The sequence below is a fragment of the Emydura macquarii genome, unplaced genomic scaffold, assembly GCF_026122565.2.
Source record: "Emydura macquarii macquarii isolate MOO-44397 ecotype Brisbane River unplaced genomic scaffold, CSIRO-AGI_Emac_v2 contig_3044, whole genome shotgun sequence".
Taxonomy (NCBI): domain Eukaryota; kingdom Metazoa; phylum Chordata; order Testudines; family Chelidae; genus Emydura; species Emydura macquarii.
This window is the reverse complement of record NW_027133181.1, coordinates 759,509-780,122: the sequence shown is the minus strand read 5'-3', so window position 1 is coordinate 780,122 and position 20,614 is coordinate 759,509. Positions and strand designations below refer to the sequence as shown.

Here is a 20,614-nt window from a genome sequence, read left to right as displayed (position 1 = left end):
AATCATAAAAAAACTTTTTCAGTTTTATAGAATAACTTTCTGATTTTTCACTTTCATCTTCAGTACTTGGAGGGAAAAAATAACATAAATCATGTAAACTCAGTAAGGCTGTATTCCAAAATCAGCCCTTCAAAGGATTTCTCAGTATTCATAAAAACATCTGGGCTTGTTACTTACTACCTTGCCATGGTGACCTGGACAAGGTTTTCATACAATATAAATAGTCTGGTGTAAATATTTCTAAGGTGAGAACAGCTGGATTCATATGGCTTCCTAACTAAACAGATAATACTTCAGTTCCTACCACTACCCAGGTGATTGCTTATGCCACCCAATGCAGATAAAGTACAAGTACTTATGCATTTCCACTATATTTTCACTTCTTCAATCTCTACCAAATGAGAGCAATTTGAGTGCTAGCCAGCTAACTCATAAAAGCATTTCCTGGCTTTATAATTCATCCATCTGTTTCTCCAGATGTTATAAAGAAAAAAAAAAGGGTTGGGGGGGAGGCAGGGGGAGATACAAGTGTCAAGTTCTGATATCTTCAAAACATTAAACCTCAAAACAGAGGCATAAAATATTTTATGCATTCAAAGAAGTTTGGAAATTGATAATGGTCACAATGAAGTCAATGACAAAACTCTTAAATACATGTGAAGGAAGCGTTAAGAAAAAATAATTTGGTATTTTCATGACAGCTTCTAATGGGTTAATTATACAATTAGCCAACTGCCTTCTGCCCACATAAACGTATGTACATAGAAGAGAGAGATGTTGCATAAATCAAATTAAAGGAAAAAAGTTGTATGGTTACTTAAATCCAACTTGCAAAACCTTTCTCAAATGTTATGCTCTGGCCTGAAGCACATCATCATTCTAGCTAAAATTATTAATGCTGCATGAAATATACTTTATTTTAGAAACACTGTAAGAACTAGGGTGAATTTTGTTTTCTCAAAAAATACTAGGATAAGACGACCTAGGAAATATTAGGACCATATATACATATGTATAGTGTATGAGTCTGTGCATATATATATTCCTAATAAGGAAGAAGCATAACATCTGAAAGTCAATAGACCATCTTTACATATAGTGACAATATAATATAAGAGGTATAAAGGTAACCTAAACAAGTGCCAGTTCTTTCCCGAAAGAAAATAGGAAAGTTAATATCTATAACAGTAACTGAAACAAAATTAGAATAAAGGTTCAATTATTATTAAAATGTACTTTTAAAAAGCCCCAATACAGCTGAATGACAGCAAAGCTGTGCTTACAAATTGATAGGCTTGGGACCAGACTCTGAACTCTTGATTTCTGTGATGGGTGAGATTTTCTACGGGGCAAAGCCTAATACTGGGTCTCCTGGAGGCAAAGACAATCAACAGCTTTTTCCAAAAGCTCCCTCTGCTGAACAACTGCTGTAAGTAGAGTTGAGACATTTAAACAGGTGGGGGAGGAAAAGGAGAGGTAATGCCAAACAGTGTCAAGACTAAAATTTTACTAACCTTAAATAACAGAATTTAAATCAAAGAATTAAGGCCTGCTTCTTACACAGACTAAAACTCAGCCTGTCATCAATCGGATTTGCCCTCCAAAGATGTAAAAGGCATAGTAAATCATCCAGGATCAGCCCCTTTGCCATAGCAGGACTGTTTCCTACAGACTACTCACATTTCTTCATAATATTCTGCCACTTTCTCTCCCTGTGTTTAAAGTGACACTTTCCAATATATTTTTTAAAATGTTATTCTCCATTATTTATAAAATCTTCCTCCTTTCTTTGGCAAATATTTCTTTTGTCTCCGGCACAACTTATATTGCTAAGGGAGCCTTAACATTACAACAATTCTTTTTAAATAACTAGATTGTGTATACATGCAAACACACAAATAATAGTTGTTGGCCATATTGTACTTTAACATGAAAAAAATCATACTAGACTTTAAGATACAATAAAACTTCTAATTTCTGCATATTTATACAGTACATAAAGAATATCCTTATTTTTGCATTCTTATGCTGCATGTGTACTAATGCAACAGCACTGCTGATGAAATTTACATTTGAGAACAGAGCTTGCTAAATGCTTTAAAATCAAAGGGATCAAAACTCACAAAATAGTTTTGGTGTAGATTCTCTATGAATAACTGCTATTGCTGTTTGTATAATTTTCCAGGGAAAAATAATAGTTTAAGTTATTGATGATATTCAGAATCAAGAAGAAACTCCCTTCAGGTTTAATAAATGCTGCCTAACACAAACTAACACACAATAATAGGGTGGCCCTACGGGATTGCTAGGACATATTAGAGAAGGGACTTGGTTTGTTAGTTGTCAGCTTTTTCTGTTGTGCTGCAGCAGTGTTAGAAATTACCCCAAATAGTGCATTTCTAATATCCTGGGGTCATAGCCCCATCAACCTAAACTGAGCTGAATGTGATAAAATACTACAGTTGTTTGCACAAGGGTAGTAAATACTTTTCAAATGAAATAAATGTTTAAATAAATGAGAATCAACTTTCGTAAAATAAACTAGTCTTAATAGGGAGAAAAGCCTCCCACACTGCAAAGACTTATACATGTGCTTAACATCACACCTTTGGGACTACTCACAAGCACACAGTTAGGCATGACAATCTCTACAAGATCAGGGTCTAAATGAAAGTTGCACATGAAAAAGGTCTAAAACCAGAAGTCACTGAGAGAGGAGGCAATTGGGGGGGGGGGGAGAGGAGGGGTTAAGAAACAGCAGGAATACTTGTATATTTTTGAGAGTGGGTCATTGGATGCCTCCTGACATGAACATCTATGTTGCAAGTTTTCAGTATGGAGAGAATGTTTATTTCAAGTATAAAAACCACTGACAGGGTTAACTTGAAAAATAACTGAATATCTCAATTAATCTCATTGATGACAAAATCCCCAAATGTTTTCAAAGAGTAAAAAAGGAAGTTAAATTACAAAGTACTTGCTATTTGTACATAAGGCTTAAGAACATACTTTCCCTCTCCTCCCAAATCCTGCACACTACTCCAACAGCATGAACTCCTATCTTCATGCAGAGCCCCATTGAAATCAATGGTATTTGGTACCAGACCGACAGCCAAGTAAGCAGAACCCAGTGTAAGATGGGGCCTTTTTTATTATTTGGCATCAGATAGCAAATATGCTACAGGCAGAGGGAAAATATTTTATAATAAAGATACATGGTTGAAAAAAAAAATTAAAAATCTCTGCAAATAAAATGTCTGCAATCTGATGATACACAGACAGCTGCCTTGAATTTCCCTGCTTGTATTTACATGTTGAACTAGGCTGTCATATTGCACACTATATTTAGCATATATTCGACAGTAAATAAACTCTTTTAGCTTAATAGGATATCCTATAAAAATGCAGACTGGCAGACATTTATAGCTAGAAATTTCTTCACCAGCTGCTCCAGAACGGCATTGTCCCCATGTGCTCTGAGGAGCTCCAGTGCTGCATAAACTGTTAATCAGAAGGGTGATATACAAGTATGCATTTTTCCATTTTCCCAGGATTTCTCAGCAAGGGTTTCAAATTAATGCAAGCAATGCTCATTAAGGCTGCCTCGACTTTTAATACAAACAGCAGTCAGAAAAACAAATTATGATTATCCCTCCAATCCAGCTTACCCATTGCCAAAACCAACTGCCAGCCAAGCAGACTTTTTTTCCCCTCTACCTGACTTCCACACAATGATATCATCATCACAACAACACAGAAATAGTGCTCAAAAAGCACATACTGGTACAGACTCATTTCCTGTCAACAAACAGACTGAGAATGAAGGCAGTCAAAATTAGGAGTTTGAGAGAGAAAGCGTGCGCGCGCGAGCAAGTGTGTGTGCCTTACCCTCACGACAAATTCCCAGAGCTCCAAACTAAAAAAGGGGATAAGAGGAGTCTGGCAGCTTCATTACTGCCTGAGAATTTGAAATCATTTGTAATGTTGTGAAAATAAAATCTCACGGGTCTTTTTAAAAATATGAAATATGATGGTTTGTGCAGTGGTCTGAAAAATGTAAAGCAGTAGCCAAGTACTAAGCATTCCTATCAGTTTTGCAAGTAATTCTTTTTGTGTATGGATTAATTTTTTTGTCAGCTCTTCTTTCTTTAACCCATTTTCTACAAATTTACAATAATCTCTTCATTTTTAAAAATCAATTGAAGTCAAATACTGCCACCTTTACTCCAACTGAATTGTAAATAACTCTGCAGGTAGCCCACTGGTTTCAGAGAGCATGCATGCGCATGTCTTTACCCATAACACAAATTCCCAAAATTCCAAAGTATGCCATATGAGACTATTTGTAGATTAACGGTACTATTTAGGGTAAGGAAAGACAGAATCTAGGCCTCAATAATAGTGAATTCTGAAATGAGAGAGAGATCCCTAGAATACAGGTGTATTTTATATTGCATCAAAGTCTTAAAATTAACCACTGCTATCTATGATTGACAACCAAAGCAGAGCATATTCTGCTCAACATATGGGATTCTGTGACAGAGCTCACTGGCACTACTTGTACCATAACAAAAAAGGGATTAACCTCAGTTCACCTTCCCCCTTCCAGCTCCTTGAGCTTGAACCAATGCCCATTTAAATCAGTGGGAGCCTGGTCACCCTGGCACAGGTGCCCAAAGAAAGAGCTGGAAGAGTGGCTGTTTGGGTGAAAGGGGAGAAGAGAGAAGCTTGCTGACTCCAACTTTTTTTTCCCCCTGCCAAGGCATTATGGACTGTACTTGTTTGGCACATCTAAGCCACTGTACAGCACTATGAACATTTGGCACTATGCTGTGTAAGTGATGTGCTTATTATTTATCACCCTCTCAAATAAATAGACATTCACCTCCAAGACTTGAATAACTAGCTTAGAAAATGAAGCCATTTTTGAGGTAAGAACCATCTGCTATTTATTTTTTCACTTCTTAAACTTAAAAGCTTAAAAATCCCCCAAAATAAGGTTCAGCTCATGATGATATTTGTCAACTTGCATTCATAATGAAATAGAGCCCATACCTTAGTTCTACAGGTGTTTGTAAGATTTATATAAAAATGAGTAGTTTTGCAGAATACAGCATGTATCATTTTGACTGAGAAATTTATTTAGGCCCTGATGCTGAAATTGATCAGGTTCAGCAGTTTGCCTGTACAGAACTCTGTTGACTTCAATGGGATTTGGTGCAGGAGTCCTGCACAAAGTCAAGTTGCAGAATCAGGACTTTAATGTAGTAGATAAGAAGGTAGAAGAAAAGAATTGCTCAATAAAAGGTAAATTCAAAGAAATCGAAAGAAAGCTTTACCAGTGTCTTTTGGATTAACTGCTTAAAATCAACCCAAGAACCTACTTACTTTCTCAAAATAATGCTTTAAGCACCTTAAAAAAGGTATCTATAAGAATGATGAAGTTCCCTGGTTCCTTTTATCTGGTTTAAATACAAACTGCCACATAACTTGAAGGCCAAACACTGCTACATTTTTTTAAATCAATAAGAAGACTAAGACGACCCCATATAATGTGCATGCTCAACTGATTTTCAGCAATAGTGACTCTGCTGTTTACCATTCCAGAAAAATGACTGAATAAACGACTGCTCCCACAGAAGACAGCTCTGCAACTGACTCCAAAGAAAACAAATTTAGGGCCACAGTAAATTATATTTAGGAGGCTGATAATAGAAAGCATAACATCACTCACTGGACAAACAAGAAAATCTGAAAGAAAAAAATGATGGTGAAGTAACAACAAAATAAATACCACCTAGCATTAATAAGGATTCCATCAAAACATTAACAAATTAACCCTCATAATACAACCATGAGGTAGGCATCTATGTTTGCACCCATTTTACAGAGGTGGGAGAGTTTAAGTGACTTGCTCAAGACACAGAAGAGTCTGTGACAGAACTGAGATTAGAAGTCAGCAGCTCCTGGTCCTGGACCTGTGCTGAGTCCCAGAGATGACACTTCTCTGACCAATCAAATGAGGTTTTAGAGACTAATTTACACGTTTATATGGCATTCACCTCAAATCATCTGAAATCACAAACCCTGGGCCAAATCCTGCTCACCTCACTCAGAAAAATAGTCCTACTGAAGACAATAACGGTAAGGTCAGCAAGATTTGGCCAAATAAATACGGAGCACCACAAAGTCAGCCTTTTGGGAAGGAGAGGAGGGTAGCAGCCCAGGGGACACAAGGGTTATTGCAGAACAACGATAGGGAGCTCCAGGGGAAACCCTACTCTTACAAGACATGCAATGGAATTTAACATCTATACAGAGGAGGCAGAGCACTGAGGTCTCATGATAAAACATGGAATTCAACTTATCTACCTATGAAGTATGAACTGGTGAGCTTATTGTGCCAAGTTTGGAACACTGACTATGACTGATTACAAAGAGGACGGGTGTTTTAAAGGCAAGGCTTAGATCGCTCTCAGGTAGATTTGCTGGAGCTCCACTGCGAGAAAACTAGTGAGAGGTTGTGGAGGGTTTTCCAAGGGTAGCATCTCAGATTACCCTGAGCTCATAGGAATAACCAGGTTAGGGGAGACACCCCAAAGGCTTTATCATGGATAAGTGAACCCCTCCACTCAATAGCATGCTGTGGGATAATCTACATGGGAGTGTCACTGAGATTTCTATGGAAAAATTCTCCCAGTTTTTCAGGGAGAGGGGACTATCTGCCCCATTATATGTACCATATAATATTAGTTAAAACCTACATAAAGGCAGAGTCTTTTGTACCAAAAAATGTTATAATAAAAATCGAAAGGTATGAGCTTTAAAAATCTTCCTGGAAATGACAAAATCTCAAATTACTACTTTTACTGGAATGCCAAGAAAATAATGTAACACTGAAAGAAATGTAAAACTTATTGACATAACAAAATAGTTGATATCAAAAAATTGATATAAAAAAAGTTGATATCTGCTCAAATAACCCAGGATTGTGAACATCTCTATAAGCAATTGAGGTAAAGGGTTCCTGAAACACCAGAGCCCCCCTGTCAGCATACTCCCACACAAAAGTCACTCCGCTCAGACAGTCTGAAAGATTTTATTGAGTCAGGGCTTTGTAGGGATAAACTGTCAGCAAGAAGCACCTGCCAAGTCAGTCTTTTCAGTCCAACTGCCATGATCGTAATTAACTGTCATACTGTTTTATTTCCTTCCCTCACCAATTTTGATGTCTGGCTTTGGCAGTTCAAGGTTTTCCACAATATTAAGAATAAACTCTACTTCGATAACATTAGTTGTAAATAATAATAATGGCAATATCTTTCCAGCTAATAGTAATTTTTCGCAATGAAAATTAAGGTATTTGCCAAGAAAAATGGCCTTTTAAAATGGATATTATCATGCCTTACAAAAGGAAGGCTCATCTCCATAAATATACATTTCCGTCCTGCGACCTTTACTTACAGGTCCAAGGGAACTACTTATGTGACTAAGGACTATTTGTGTATCTAGAGATTGCAGGACGAGACCCTTATTTTACAGTTGAGCCTTTTTTCTTAAACACTGATAGGACTTCAAGAAACATCTCCAGATCTTGAGTAAAATTACTGACCTTATAAAATAGGTCACCACATTCATGTAAGTATGGTTATAACTGACACTTCTGTTTCCTGTAGCACCTTTCATTCAAGGATTTCAACACAATTTACATGCATCCATTCATTACCCTTTCAAGGTAAACATTACTACCATTTTAGAAATGGGAAACTGTGCTGCAGAGATGTTAAGTGTTTTCCCTCCTACCCCCACAGCACATCAGGTTTCTCACAAAGCAGATGGATAGCAAAAACATGTATAATTATTACTGAAACACTGATTATCTATCTTTTAGAAATATTGAGCCAAATTCACATCTGGCATATGCAGGCACAACTCCAGTGAAGTCAGACCACTGTTTGTATACTACTGTGATTGCCTTTCTATAGAAAAGCCTATCATTGATAGTTTGTAATGTACTTCCCTGCAAGTTAATCAACTAAAAATTTTGACCAACTAAAAACCAAAACAAGTGTTAAAATAAGAAATCTTCCTTCAAAGTATGCAATTGTTTTGGCTGTAGTGGGGGTGACAAATAAAGCTACAAAGGAGGCCATAACGTTAACCCTTCTCCTTCTTCCCTCACCAGCACCCTATGTTTGGGCACTACTACACTGCTGCCATATGTTTTACACCCAATTATAGTCAGGCATTACCCACTGTAATGCATCTTTATCCTTTTCCCCTCCATCTCTCAGCACTGCAGATCACTCAAAAGGAGAGAACCTGGGCAAATCATGTAATCCAGGGCTTGGGTTAAATTTTGGGCTTCATGAACATCTTACTTTTCCTCTGTGTACATATGCATCTTCTCCATTAACTCCAGCCTCTCATCACAGGAGGAGTAGCAAAACAACCCAGGAAAAGGAGAAGGAAACCATAAGTATTTTTGAGAAGGGGTTGTAGAAGAGTACAATCATGAAAAATAAAAAGGATCTGCAAAAATGTATGTTACTCTGAATGTAACTTACCAAGGTGTGGAAAGCCAGAGTTACATCCTCCCTAATTCACAGTGTTGCATTTAGATTTTTGAGTGTTCTCCCAACTGTGCAGGCCCACACTGGTCAGAATGGGTCCTGTGATCTGTTTTTCACTGGATCAGTCTGCTCTCATATTAGAGAGGCAGAGCTCCTTCTCATTGTGGGCTGCTAAGCATTCCTCTATCCAATCTCCTGCTAGTGAGAAATGGGGTAAGAGCCCTGCCAACTCTCATTCTCTCCTGCCTCCCCAAAGTGAGGAGGAGGAGAGGGAAAGAGCACCTGGCAGTCACTCACTCACTCCTTCCATTCCTGTGTAGAAATTGTCTTGCCTATGCTTGCTATCTCTGGGAGACTGAACAACTTTGTCTCTTGTCTCTCTGGAGAAGACTATGCCCCCTACAGCCTTCCTGTTCCCCAGAGAGATCTGGGAACCAGATTTCTACCAGCACTACTCCATCAGTCCGGACCTTTCTCCTCACCTTAGCTCAATCACAAAAGATAATATAAGGACAATGAAGGAAGAAATAGACACACATACAGAATGGATTTTGATGGGAGCAGAGCAGAGGAAAATACACTCTCTTGGATTTAGTGAAGAGGCAGGAAGACATGCCAAATGCATTTTGCAGAGAGGGAAAAAACAGATTGGAGGGGGGGGGGAGAGGGGGCAGTTCAGCAAGAGGGGTTAGGGGAAAAGAGTGGATTGGAGCAGTGTCTGAGTGGGAAGAGAGCTAGTGAACTGAGGTGGTGCTAAGTGTATATTTATGTATGTGAAAGAGAAGGAGTGGATATGGGGCAAGATGGTATGTTTGGGGAGAAGGAGTAAGTACATGAGAAGAGATAAAACATTCATTCTAAGGGGCTGAGGGCAGAAAAAGAAAAAAGGGAACAACAGAGAACAAATCAGAAAGGAAAAGCAGCAAGACAACATGAGGAAGTAAGGAGAGATTAGGAATAGGGAAGAGGAGAATTGCTGGGGATCAGAATGAGAAGAAAGACTGAGGGAAAATAAGGGAAAGAACACCATATATGGAAAAAAGTTTCATTCTAAAAGCTATGTTAAAATATAAAACTCATTATCACTGTATACAAACATACTGTGTATACAGTGATACATATGATATAGTGATCCATATGATGCATGATACATATGCTATAGCACTTATCACTGTACACACACACACACACACACACACTCTCTCTCTCTCACTCTCTCTCTCTCTCTCTCTCTCTCTCTCTCATAGAAACTATCCTTTTTAAGAATTAATTTGGAGTTGTGTACACAAAGCCAATATCTGGTTCTTGCAGAACAAAGTTTTTGCCTTTGAAATGATCCAGACTGCACCAAATAGCAAATTTTGTCTGTTAGAATTTCCTGCAGGAGAATACCCACAGACCTTCTTCCAATGGATCCACCCCAAACACACACAATTCATAATTATTTAGATGGTTGGTCAAAAGATATTACCCAGACCATTTATATCTCCTTGTCGACTCATGACAATAATTGCATGTGTATTGAGGGGAGACTTATAAACCTTGTTCTCCCATCTGTGCTGCAAATGCCTAGGCACAACAGGAAGATGCTAACACTTAGAATCCTGTTATTCTGTCTGCATTGCAGCTGTCTTAAAAGAAGAAACCTGATGCACAGTACATTTTCCATTTCCTTTCATTCCATTTCCTCAGCATTTCTCCTTCTGTGCATTCCTGAAAGTTAATCAAGTTGAAAACTGTAATCAATCATGTCTACTATGGAAGCAACTAAAGTTTAATCTGGAAGTACTACAGACTAGAATGTGAATAACTAGTCTGGATTTCTCTTTTAGAGCCATGCATTATATCAATATTTAAATACAATGCCATTGTACTTCCAGTTGGATTATAAACTAAGCCTAAAATATTTAATTGGTTTTAAAATACAATTAGGTCTCCTTTTTCTTCCAAAAGAAATACCTTTATAAGGGCTAATTCCCTGAACCTGAAAGCACTAAACTTTACACATGTACGTAGTCCCACTTGAAATCAGTTAAATGATTGGGCTAAATGATTGCAAAGTCAGGGCCTATCCACTCCTGTCAATAAAAGCTCCCACTGACTTCAAGAGAAATGGGAGCTCAAATTACAAAATGAAAAATATACAGTCTGCTAAAATTAGAAGTGAAATTTACAGATAAAGACTATTTAAGCCAAGAGCCTTTAGCAGTTAACTTTACTGAGTATATAGTGGTGTCAGACATTCATGAAGTTTAACCAGCATATGAAACAGTGCAGCTTGTAAATATTCCAAAGTAACCTCTTACCCAGTTTTCTGACGAATTTATTTAAAAAAAAAAAAAAAAAAACTTCACCTCTTTACAAATCCTCACTAGGAACCTTCATAGAAATCTGACTCAGAGGAGCCAACCTATTTCACCAGCCACTCTTCCTAAATGGAAGCTAACTCCAGCACTAAAGAGTTCAGACAGCAACAGCTAGAGATTCAAAGGCCCTGATTTTCCACAGCATTCGAATGAAGCTCAGATGTGCTGAATAATGGCAGTGAATTAGTTGCGGTTCTCCCGATTCAGGGCCACCAACACCCTGGGTAAGTTAGAGCAAGAGAAGTCCTGAGGTAACTTGCACTGCTGGCAGAACATCCCTTACAACAACAGCGGAGTTTCTAGTGTAGTGAAGCTCTGCTCTTCCATGCCTCCTCTCCCCCACACTACCACACTATTCCTACTGCCCTTTCTTCCCTTTTACACCAGTGACGGGGCATGGGGACAGATGGGGGAGGGGGGAGAGGAGAGGGCTTTGCCATCTCCTCAACTCTGTGCTAGAGGACATTCACACTACACAGGAGAATTCTCTGCTGGGAACCTCTTACCCATTTTTGGGCACTTTGCCCTGCACCCATCCCAGTCACACATTTTAAGGCCAGAAGGAAGAATTTGGATCAATTTGACCTCTTGCATAATACAGACCATAGATTTTCCCCAGGGATTTCTGCAAGCCAACAACGTGTGTTTGTGCTAAAGCAAACCTTTCAGAAAGGCAGCCAATTTTGGTTAAAGACAGATGATTTCCCACATCCCCTGTTATTACAGAGATGCCACACACTGTAAAGAGAAGATTCTATTCCTCAAGGACAAACATTTTCAAAGTTGGGTACCTAAAGTTAGGATTCTAAACCCATATTTTGGCACCTCAACAAAGTACCTGATTTTAGACACTGAGTAACCCAAGCTCCCATTAAAATCTATAGGTTTGAAAACTGTGGCTTATAAATTTAGAGATTTATCTTCACACAATGGTTTGATCATTTTCATGTAATCTATGCACAGAAGACAGAAAAAAAAAACATTAGTCCCCCACATATCATCTCTATATTACTCCTTTGATGGGCTACTATACAGAGGTACTTCTCCTGATCACCCCTTCCCTGCCCAAATAAAGCAGACTGCTTTATAACAGATAATAACTATCTCAGTCTTTGATTTTATAATGCATAATATTGATATTTTTTAAAAAAAAGGAATTTAACAGTGTCTTTCACTCCGGCTTACAATGCTTTGTGTCTTACAAGATTTTGCAGTTAAGGGGAAAAAGTTACCTTGTTTCAGAAAGTCAAGAAAAGGAACAAATAAGTCTACTGGCCAAAAATCCCCAAAATTTACATATATAAACAATGTCCCATTTCCAAAGCACATAGATCTCTTCAATTCGGCAAACAGACTGTCTGTGCTGCACTTACACAGAGCCATGTTCATTCATCACTTTCAAGTCTGATTACCAAGCCATTTCCTGTTGGCAACCTCTAATGGTCAGAAGAATTAGGTTTTACATAGTCTAGATACCAAGTAATAACAAATACCCATAATTCTTTGCAACTACGCACTTTGTTAAGAGTTTTGAGTTTTGAAAGGGGAAAGGATTATTTGGAACCAAACACTCTTTGCTCACTGTTGTATCTGGACCAGCCACATGTGCCTGACCTTAACGTCATAGTCTTTTCTGCAAACAGTCATAACACCATTTTACAGAAGTTAAAGAAAAACATAACTAACTAATGGAATCTAGAGTTAGTCAGAACCATGGAAGGATGGAAAACATCTATTATATCATCTAATCCTTCTCTCTGCCAGTGCAGGACTGGTCCTTATTGTACATTAATTTATGGTTTGTCCAGTTTTGTTTGAAATGTGCCAAGCAATAGACTGCAACTACTTTCCCATGTGACTATTCTACAGCATAAAATATCTGTCAAAAAAAAAATTGTTTTCACTAGAAGTTTTCCCTTTCTTAATTTAATTTCATTATTTCTACTTTTAACCCCTCGTAATGTCCTCAGTAATTCCTCCCTATACTGGTTGTTTACACCCTTCACATATTTATACTTATCTCCTTCCCTTCACATTTGCCTATTGATACATATTTAAAACTCAATCTCAATCCTGTCAGCCCCTAATTATTTTTGTTTTTCTCTCAACCTCCTTCAGTGCCAATATAGTCCTGATAGAGGGGCAATATTCTAGGTAAAATCTGAGCTTAATAGAAAGAAAACATTATCTCCTTGCTCATAACTATATATCTTTGTGTATACAGCTCTAACTAAATGGGTCTTTTCATACTGCCATATTGCAAACTCATAACTTCTATATCATTCAGGATTATCCTCAAGTCCCTTTTGCTTTACTGATTTCCAGGTTTCTCACTCCTAGTGATTGTTACTTACATACGATTATTTTCCCCCAGATGTTTAAAATGACATTTTTGCAAATTAAATCTCATTTTAATATTTTCTGCCCATGTTTCTAATCTTTTGATTACTGCGTATTATTTTCTGGTCTTTCTACTATTCACAGCTCCTCTCAATTTAGTACTGGCTGTGAAATGAAATATGTAGTTTAGACCTTCTAGATACTTAATAAACTTATTTTAAAAATTGGACACAAGCTAGATCATTGCTGTATGCACTATAACTCAGTGCAATGCCATCTATGTCTGTATTTTGATTATGGTATTGCCAATTTTCAGTTGTGATTTCTAATTCTTTTCTAATTAACAAGTAGAAGACATATGATGAACACATAACACTAAATTACAAAATTGCTCATTTGTTGGACAAGTAACTCTAAAAAACTTGCTGCTTTTAAATGAGACAAATAGGTAAGGTTACCTCTGTACTTTGAGTGCTTCCTTGTATGGTTGTTAAAGGCAAAAGACAAATTTCTAAGGGCCACTAATGTAGTTTTGCTTCATTTGTTTGTGGTAATTCTCTAGTATTCTATGAACTGCATTTGTTCATTGGTATATTTTGTAAAGACAATGCAGTCTTAATAAGGAGCATTCTACAGCACTCTGCTGTAATAGAAAACCATTACCAGGAACCACAGTAGGGAGAGTGTGCTGGGTTACATATTAAATTATGGGGTTATGGATTACCAATGTACAAATGAGATGCAGTAACATTGCAATACTATGTATCTTAATTTGACAATCATATTTATGTGAGGCATTATCTAATAGTTTCAACAAAAGGATGGAAGCCAGGAATTTCTGAGTTCTAATCCCAGTTCTAACAGTGCCTCTTGCTCTTTGGCCTTAGTCAAATCAGTCAATTTTCTCATCTTTAAATTGGGGATAACACTAATTATTTGTACTGGGAGGATTAGTTAGAAAAGCTTAATAAGTATTATTCCATCTGTGTATACTATTTTGAACTATGCCGAAAACTACCTTAGCAGCTCAACAGTTTCCCTATGTCTGCCTATAGAGAAATACTTCTACCCCAGAGATGTCTCCCAATACCAGAAGAGGTTACCTGCCTCCAGACTTCTTGGATCTGGCTCATTTTCTGTACAAATGGAGTCAACAAATACGAAAATTTTTAAATAGAATTTCAAAAGAGAAAAAAAAAAATCTTTACAAAAATTGTACCACAGTGTTTTGCACTGGTCAAGATAGAGAGAAAAATAATTCAACTCACTTAGGGAAGAGGGGGACAACATAAACAGGTGTTTCCTTGAAATCTTTAGTATGGTTAGTAATAGTACAGGAAATGGATCTCCAGAGGCTGCAAATCATTAGCATCTCTAATGCATTTGCAAATTCCTACTGTGCAAAATCAGCCTGTAAAAACAGGCCATTTCTAATAAGTGCCTTGTCTGGTTTCCTACATCGTTTAATTTCAGATGAATTTTATGAGAACTCTGCTACATATTTTACCTCCCATCTGCTTCAGATTTGACAATGAAATATTTGTGTCTCCCTCACCGTGTTCTTTTTAAAGCTCCAAAAACAGATGTCTCCAATATAATAAGACTACAGCAGGTCATACCGCATACTTCAACAAGCTGTCCCAGGGCGATTCCCCTCTCCCCCTCAGGTAACGGGAAGTTGGGTTATTTACCCCCTAAAAGAATCCAGAAAACCTCAGAGCCCCAGGGCTTAGAATGACGAGGCTGGTTAAAAATTACTGTGCTTTATTCTTCAAAAAAGTTTCTTCTTGCTGAAGTAGAGTTTCTAAACAATAAATACATTAACAATTCCACCATGAGTAGATTTATTATTTTGGCTTGATTCCAAGGCACATTTTTGCAACTTCTCTTGTGATAAGCAGGCTGGTAATTCTAATGCTCTACTATGGTACAGTTCACCTTTACAAATTTTCTAGTTACAGAAATTATACATTGATAGGGAGACTTATGACGAATCCTGGTACCACTTATCAACTTTTACAATTTCAGCAGAAAATAAAGATGTATTTGTAAATTATTTTAGAACATAGCTGTAGTCAGCACAAGTTGCCACTGCACACTAAACAATTTACTGAAGCTGCTGAAGAATCACACTGACATCTTTTATCCCTGCCTTCCCGTTTAGCTGGTATCATCTATGATATACCAGAAACTGGTATGGATACAGAGCCTGCTACTTCTCTCACTGAATTCAAACTCTTAGGCTATGTCTATTTACAAAGCTATGCCAGTACAGCTATGTTAGCTACCTAGAGCTTACCAGTTTATGGTAATAGAAAGTTTTTCTGCAGGTGCAGGAACAATACCTCCCTAAACAATGTTACCTATACTGAAAGAAACCCTCTTCTGTCAGCATGGCTGCATCTGTTCTCTGAGTTTGTGGATAGTGATGTCACTATTTGTGTGTGGATTTTTTCCCCACACTCCTGACCAACATAGCTGTGCTGGTGTAAGTTTTAAGTAGACGACGCCTCACTAACATCATTTGGAGCAAGAATGGCCATAATGAAAGTACGTTCCCATTAAACTGATTGGATTTGTATAAAAAAAGAGAACGTAACATGCAATAAGTACGACACAGGCTACTAATGAGAACATTTTTTAAAAAGACTAACCCAAAGAAAGTCTAATTGCACAGGCTTTTAAATTATAAGAGGAAGTAGATACTTTTGAAAAAATAGACAATTTCTGCTGAAATAAGGAAATAAATTACAACATCTGAAAACTGCTATCTTTTAACAGAACAAACTTCTGAACTCCCTCTGGTTTAGTGAATGATATTATGAAAAAGTTGTTAGCGCTACTGCTCAGCTATACAAGAAGCAATATTTTTTCACTTTACACATTAAGGACATAAATGCTTTGAAATCATTCCATCAGTTAAGGCCCCAATCCAGCAAAGCACTTCAACAGCACTTCAACAGAATTACTCCCATTATTAAATTCAGGCATACGTTCAAGTACTTTGCTGGACTAAGGCCTTATAGTGGTGTAATGCAAAAGCCCTGAGACAAATAAAATTAATTAATGGAACCTAATCAGAGATTAGCAATGGACAAGACCTGTAACGAAATAGCATGTAGTACAAATCCCAACCATTGAAGGGAACTGAAGGTTATGTATTTGGTCTATCGAATCTTTATTACTGGTAACTATGTGAGAAAGGATGAAACCACTACCTTACTTTCAGATGCCACGCTGAGTTTGCTGGACTGGAAGTGATGAAAGACATCCTTTTATTTGAAAAAGGTGCATATATGATATGGAATTATAAAAAGACAATAAACCTGGGATCTCAACAAATCCATTTTTAAGGTCACTTATCAGAACAGAAATGAATGTTGAATATTTTCGTAAAAGTATTCTTTACCTCCCCCTTTCAACTGCCAAGGCATCTATTTCATCAAAGAAAAGAACGGAAGGTGACACAGCTCTGGCTTTCCTGAAGATCTAGAGAAACAACAATAAAATAGTTTACCAGGAAGTGGGGAATTGCTGGACAAAACTTATGCATTCAAACACCCTGTTCAAACTCCAAAAGCTAAAAGGCATCAAAGAATAACATCTTGTGGACTGTTTTATAAAAGTGGACTTACTCTGGAGCTAAGTTACATCGTACTATATAATGTCGCTTCAATAGTAACTTTCACTATGAGCCTGATTTTGACACACCCCACTAACTTTCTAAAAACAAAAAAGCAAATAAAAAGCAAAAACTTAATTTCTTCTCAAGATCTCTGGACAAAAGCAGGGTTGGTTGGTTTTTTTTTTGTTGTTGAAATCTTAAGGTTAACCAGAGAAAGTATTATTAACATAAGAGAGTTTGAAAAACGAGCATACTTCCAACAAAACAGACAATGAGCCCTCACATGCAACTCACATCATCTTACCTCTCTCACTGCTCGTTCAGATTCACCAACATATTTATTCATCAATTCAGGTCCCTACACAAAGATAAGAACACAGTTTTTTTAAAATTATCAGTCCAACTTCATTTACTGGTATGTCACTATCAATATTTTGTTACACAGCATTTTGTGTATAAAATACTAAATCACAGCTTGCAAACATTATATTCCTTCGTTTGTAGAGTCTCCTCTACACACCAAGTTTCCCTCTGTTGGTCACATTATTGGTGACTACATCACCAGGTGACTACGTGTTTGTAGGTCAGGTTATAACAACATTTATTCTCATTTAGAAGGTGAATGAAGAATTTACCTTAGCATCATAATTCCTACATTTCAGTTTTATGAGGAATAGAAGCTTTTTAAAAAAATGGAAGTAAGGTTTACTGATCACAAAAGCTATTTGATTGACAGCATTGCAGGGCCACAATTCAGCAGAAAAGCACTTGCACATGTTCTCAACATCCATCTCTATTCAACAAAACTCCTAAGCATGGGATTAATTTAAGTACATGCTTAAATGGTTTGATGAACCAGTGTCAAGAAGAGGAAATTGCCATCTATTTCCTCATCAACACACCTGAAATAAAACCAGGAGGTACTATATCATATATTATGGTTAGACGGTAGTTCAGAATCCAAGTCCATTCATTCTTTTACCTCTCAGAGGAAACTGCCTAATGTGATAGTGCCTTTTGTACTATGAAGTCCTGGCCCCTAGGGACTGAACTGAGACAGCAAAATGTTTGTATTTTAAACAAATACTTACAATTATGAAAACAAACCAACAAGGAAGAACTCTCAATGCTTTCTGTGTCTTGCTATTTACCATAAACCAGATTATTAAAAATAACGTTTCTTAAATGGGACTAAGCATTTCATGGGATTGATAATAAATCATTGATTTAAATCTGGTCCATGTCAACTATGACTTACAGTCATGACCATCTGATGGCTGCTTGCTGTCCTGTGTGAAATGAGCTGATGGCTGCAGTCCAGTTTCTACTGAACAGGTGTTCTCATCATAATTCCACCAGTAGAAGTAGAATTCTCAACAAAGAAGCCAATGGGTGTGGAAACTAAACTACCTTTCCATGCCCAGATGTTTTGAGTGCCTTCAGGTTACGCTTGAGGCATAGTGTCAGGGCAGTATGGAACAGCTTGCTTTAAACAAGAGTCTTTCTACCATTGATTTGTACTGAAAGATATGTTTTTATGTATTTGTAGTAACAGCGCAGCTGTTGCATTCTTTCTCTGAGTGGAACAATCTGGAATTAGTACATACATCAATATAAGATGGGTTTATTACTGTAAAATAGAACATGTGCTGTTTTTCCAATCTTCTCCACCCTCACTTTTAGACTTGTGGTAGCATTTACTGAGCTGAACATATACTGTAATTGGTACCATTCTAAAATATCCCTGGGAGTTACCGCATCTGTATGGAGAGCGGTACACACCCCCTTAGAACTGAAGAAATATACTGCCTATGTGATAAATTAAAAAAACCATACAGTTTCTGGTAGTGCAACTTCTGAAAATAGCTCATGACACAAAGGAGAAGGTAAGATGAATGCACACGTCAGGCCTAACGTGTCCTACAGAGAAGTCTAACTATGTTAACACATCATCTTGGCAGCAGAGTAGCATGTGCCATGCTAGCAGGTAACAGCAATCATGTAATTATCACAGCTTCTCCAACTCAACTCCCACCTTTAAATGACTGCTGTGACAGGCACAAGTCAAAATGTTAACTGGAAGCTTCACATCATGTCAATAGTTTGGAAAATTTGAGACTGCTGAATACCTGCATGAAAATATAATTTTCCAGTCACGTAACTGATGAAGAGCTCAGGATTTTTCTGGAGAAGAAAAAAAGACAAAACAAAAAAGGGCCTTCCCCTATTCATTGTAAACACCAAGAAAAAAAGCAGCATGCAACAGTCTGTGCAGAACTGGCTTGTAGCTCAAAGAGACAGCATCCAGCTGCTCTGGGCCTCAGCCATACATCATGATCACTGCAGATGAGGAATCTGATCATGTGGGTCCAAGAAGTCCTTAAGTAACTAAAGAGGCAGTTTTCTCTTTCTGCTTTGCTTTTTTGTTTAAACCAAGCCAATATACTGAGAAACCGTATCAGATTCTATCCAGAACTATAGATTTCTTTTTCCACAATTTTTCCCTTGAAGCTGTGATACCAGTCCATCAAACACTCATTCACAGAAGCAATCTTCATTCACATCATCAGTCTCATGGAAGCCAACAGGGCTATTGATATCAGTGGCAGTACTGGATTGTACTACAATATGCATCAAAATTACAGGCAATATCACAGTGTCTGATGTTTCCTTTTCTGATCTCTGAAGGGAAAAAAGTATTTAAAAACAAAAATTGCTACCTCTGAACTCTGCTGTACAATAGCATTGTGTGTGCTTGAAGAGTATTTTTAAATTAAGTATTAAAAGTACCAAGACAAAGTCAAGGCAATAAATATTGTTTAAATGTCTCCACAGAGGAAGAAATGTTTTCAATTAATGCTCATTTAAGTGTATTTGACATTTTATTTTTTTCTCATTTTTCTATTTATCAACAGTAACATAAGTTGGAAGACAAAATAAAATGAGGGAGCTCTCTTTGCATTAACCGTCTGTGCATCCTTTACTGAACATTTTCATGCAAGCTGATCAAAAAGCCCATGTAACTCACCTTTTCTAACAATGGTAACCAAAATTACAATTCATGAACAGGGTTTTTGTTACAGGTAACATGGACTCTGCTATTATACATGGTGACAGGGAGTCCAGAATAGCAGTAAGAACACACAAAAAAGGAGAAGTGCTGGCATAAACTTCATTTTATCCACACACCAAAGTCGCACTCCTAAATCCACACCACAAAAACTGGAACTTAAGCTGGGTGTACAAACTGGACTTGGGTTAGCTTTGACATGCAAGCTGGACCTCTGACCGTCACCTTTTGTAAATGTAAGTGAAGGAATATTGAATCTTTTGTTGGCTAAGATGGTTAACACTTTGCTATTTGAGAGAACCGGTTTCCCTCCAACAAGTAGTCATTAGACCATTACATGGAGGGTGTGAAAATAAAATTCTGACCTTTTGGTGGGGATGTAGTACCTTTTCTTGACCCCCTTTGAGGTCATTGCATACGTGGCCAGATCATGCCATGTGGTGCATGCCAGCTGAAGAATGGCATCGATTGGTAAGGCCACCCTTACTGGAGCTGATTCTGGCCTTGCTTGTGCAGAATGTTTAGTAACTGGGGCTGACGGTCCTGCACCTCTTCAGTGGGATCTCAAGAGCACTGTCTATTCTCTATAGAAGTTATTGAAAGTGACGATAGTCATCTGGTAGGAAAGTGTCGATGACAC

The 20,614-nt window shown here is 37.5% G+C and overlaps 1 protein-coding gene across 5 annotated transcripts in view; it reads right to left on the bottom strand.

Annotated features, from left to right (window-relative positions):
• Positions 1–20,614, bottom strand: part of AFG2A (AFG2 AAA ATPase homolog A) — a 285,684-nt gene that overhangs the window by 194,793 nt on the left and 70,277 nt on the right. For all 5 annotated transcript variants that reach the window (XM_067530207.1, XM_067530210.1, XM_067530211.1 and 2 more), the window contains exons 12-13: positions 17,209–17,262; positions 16,689–16,768 (exon numbers count right to left, since the gene is read on the bottom strand). In XM_067530207.1, the coding sequence (XP_067386308.1) occupies positions 16,689–16,768; positions 17,209–17,262 (134 nt within the window). The remainder of the gene's footprint in view (positions 1–16,688; positions 16,769–17,208; positions 17,263–20,614) is intronic.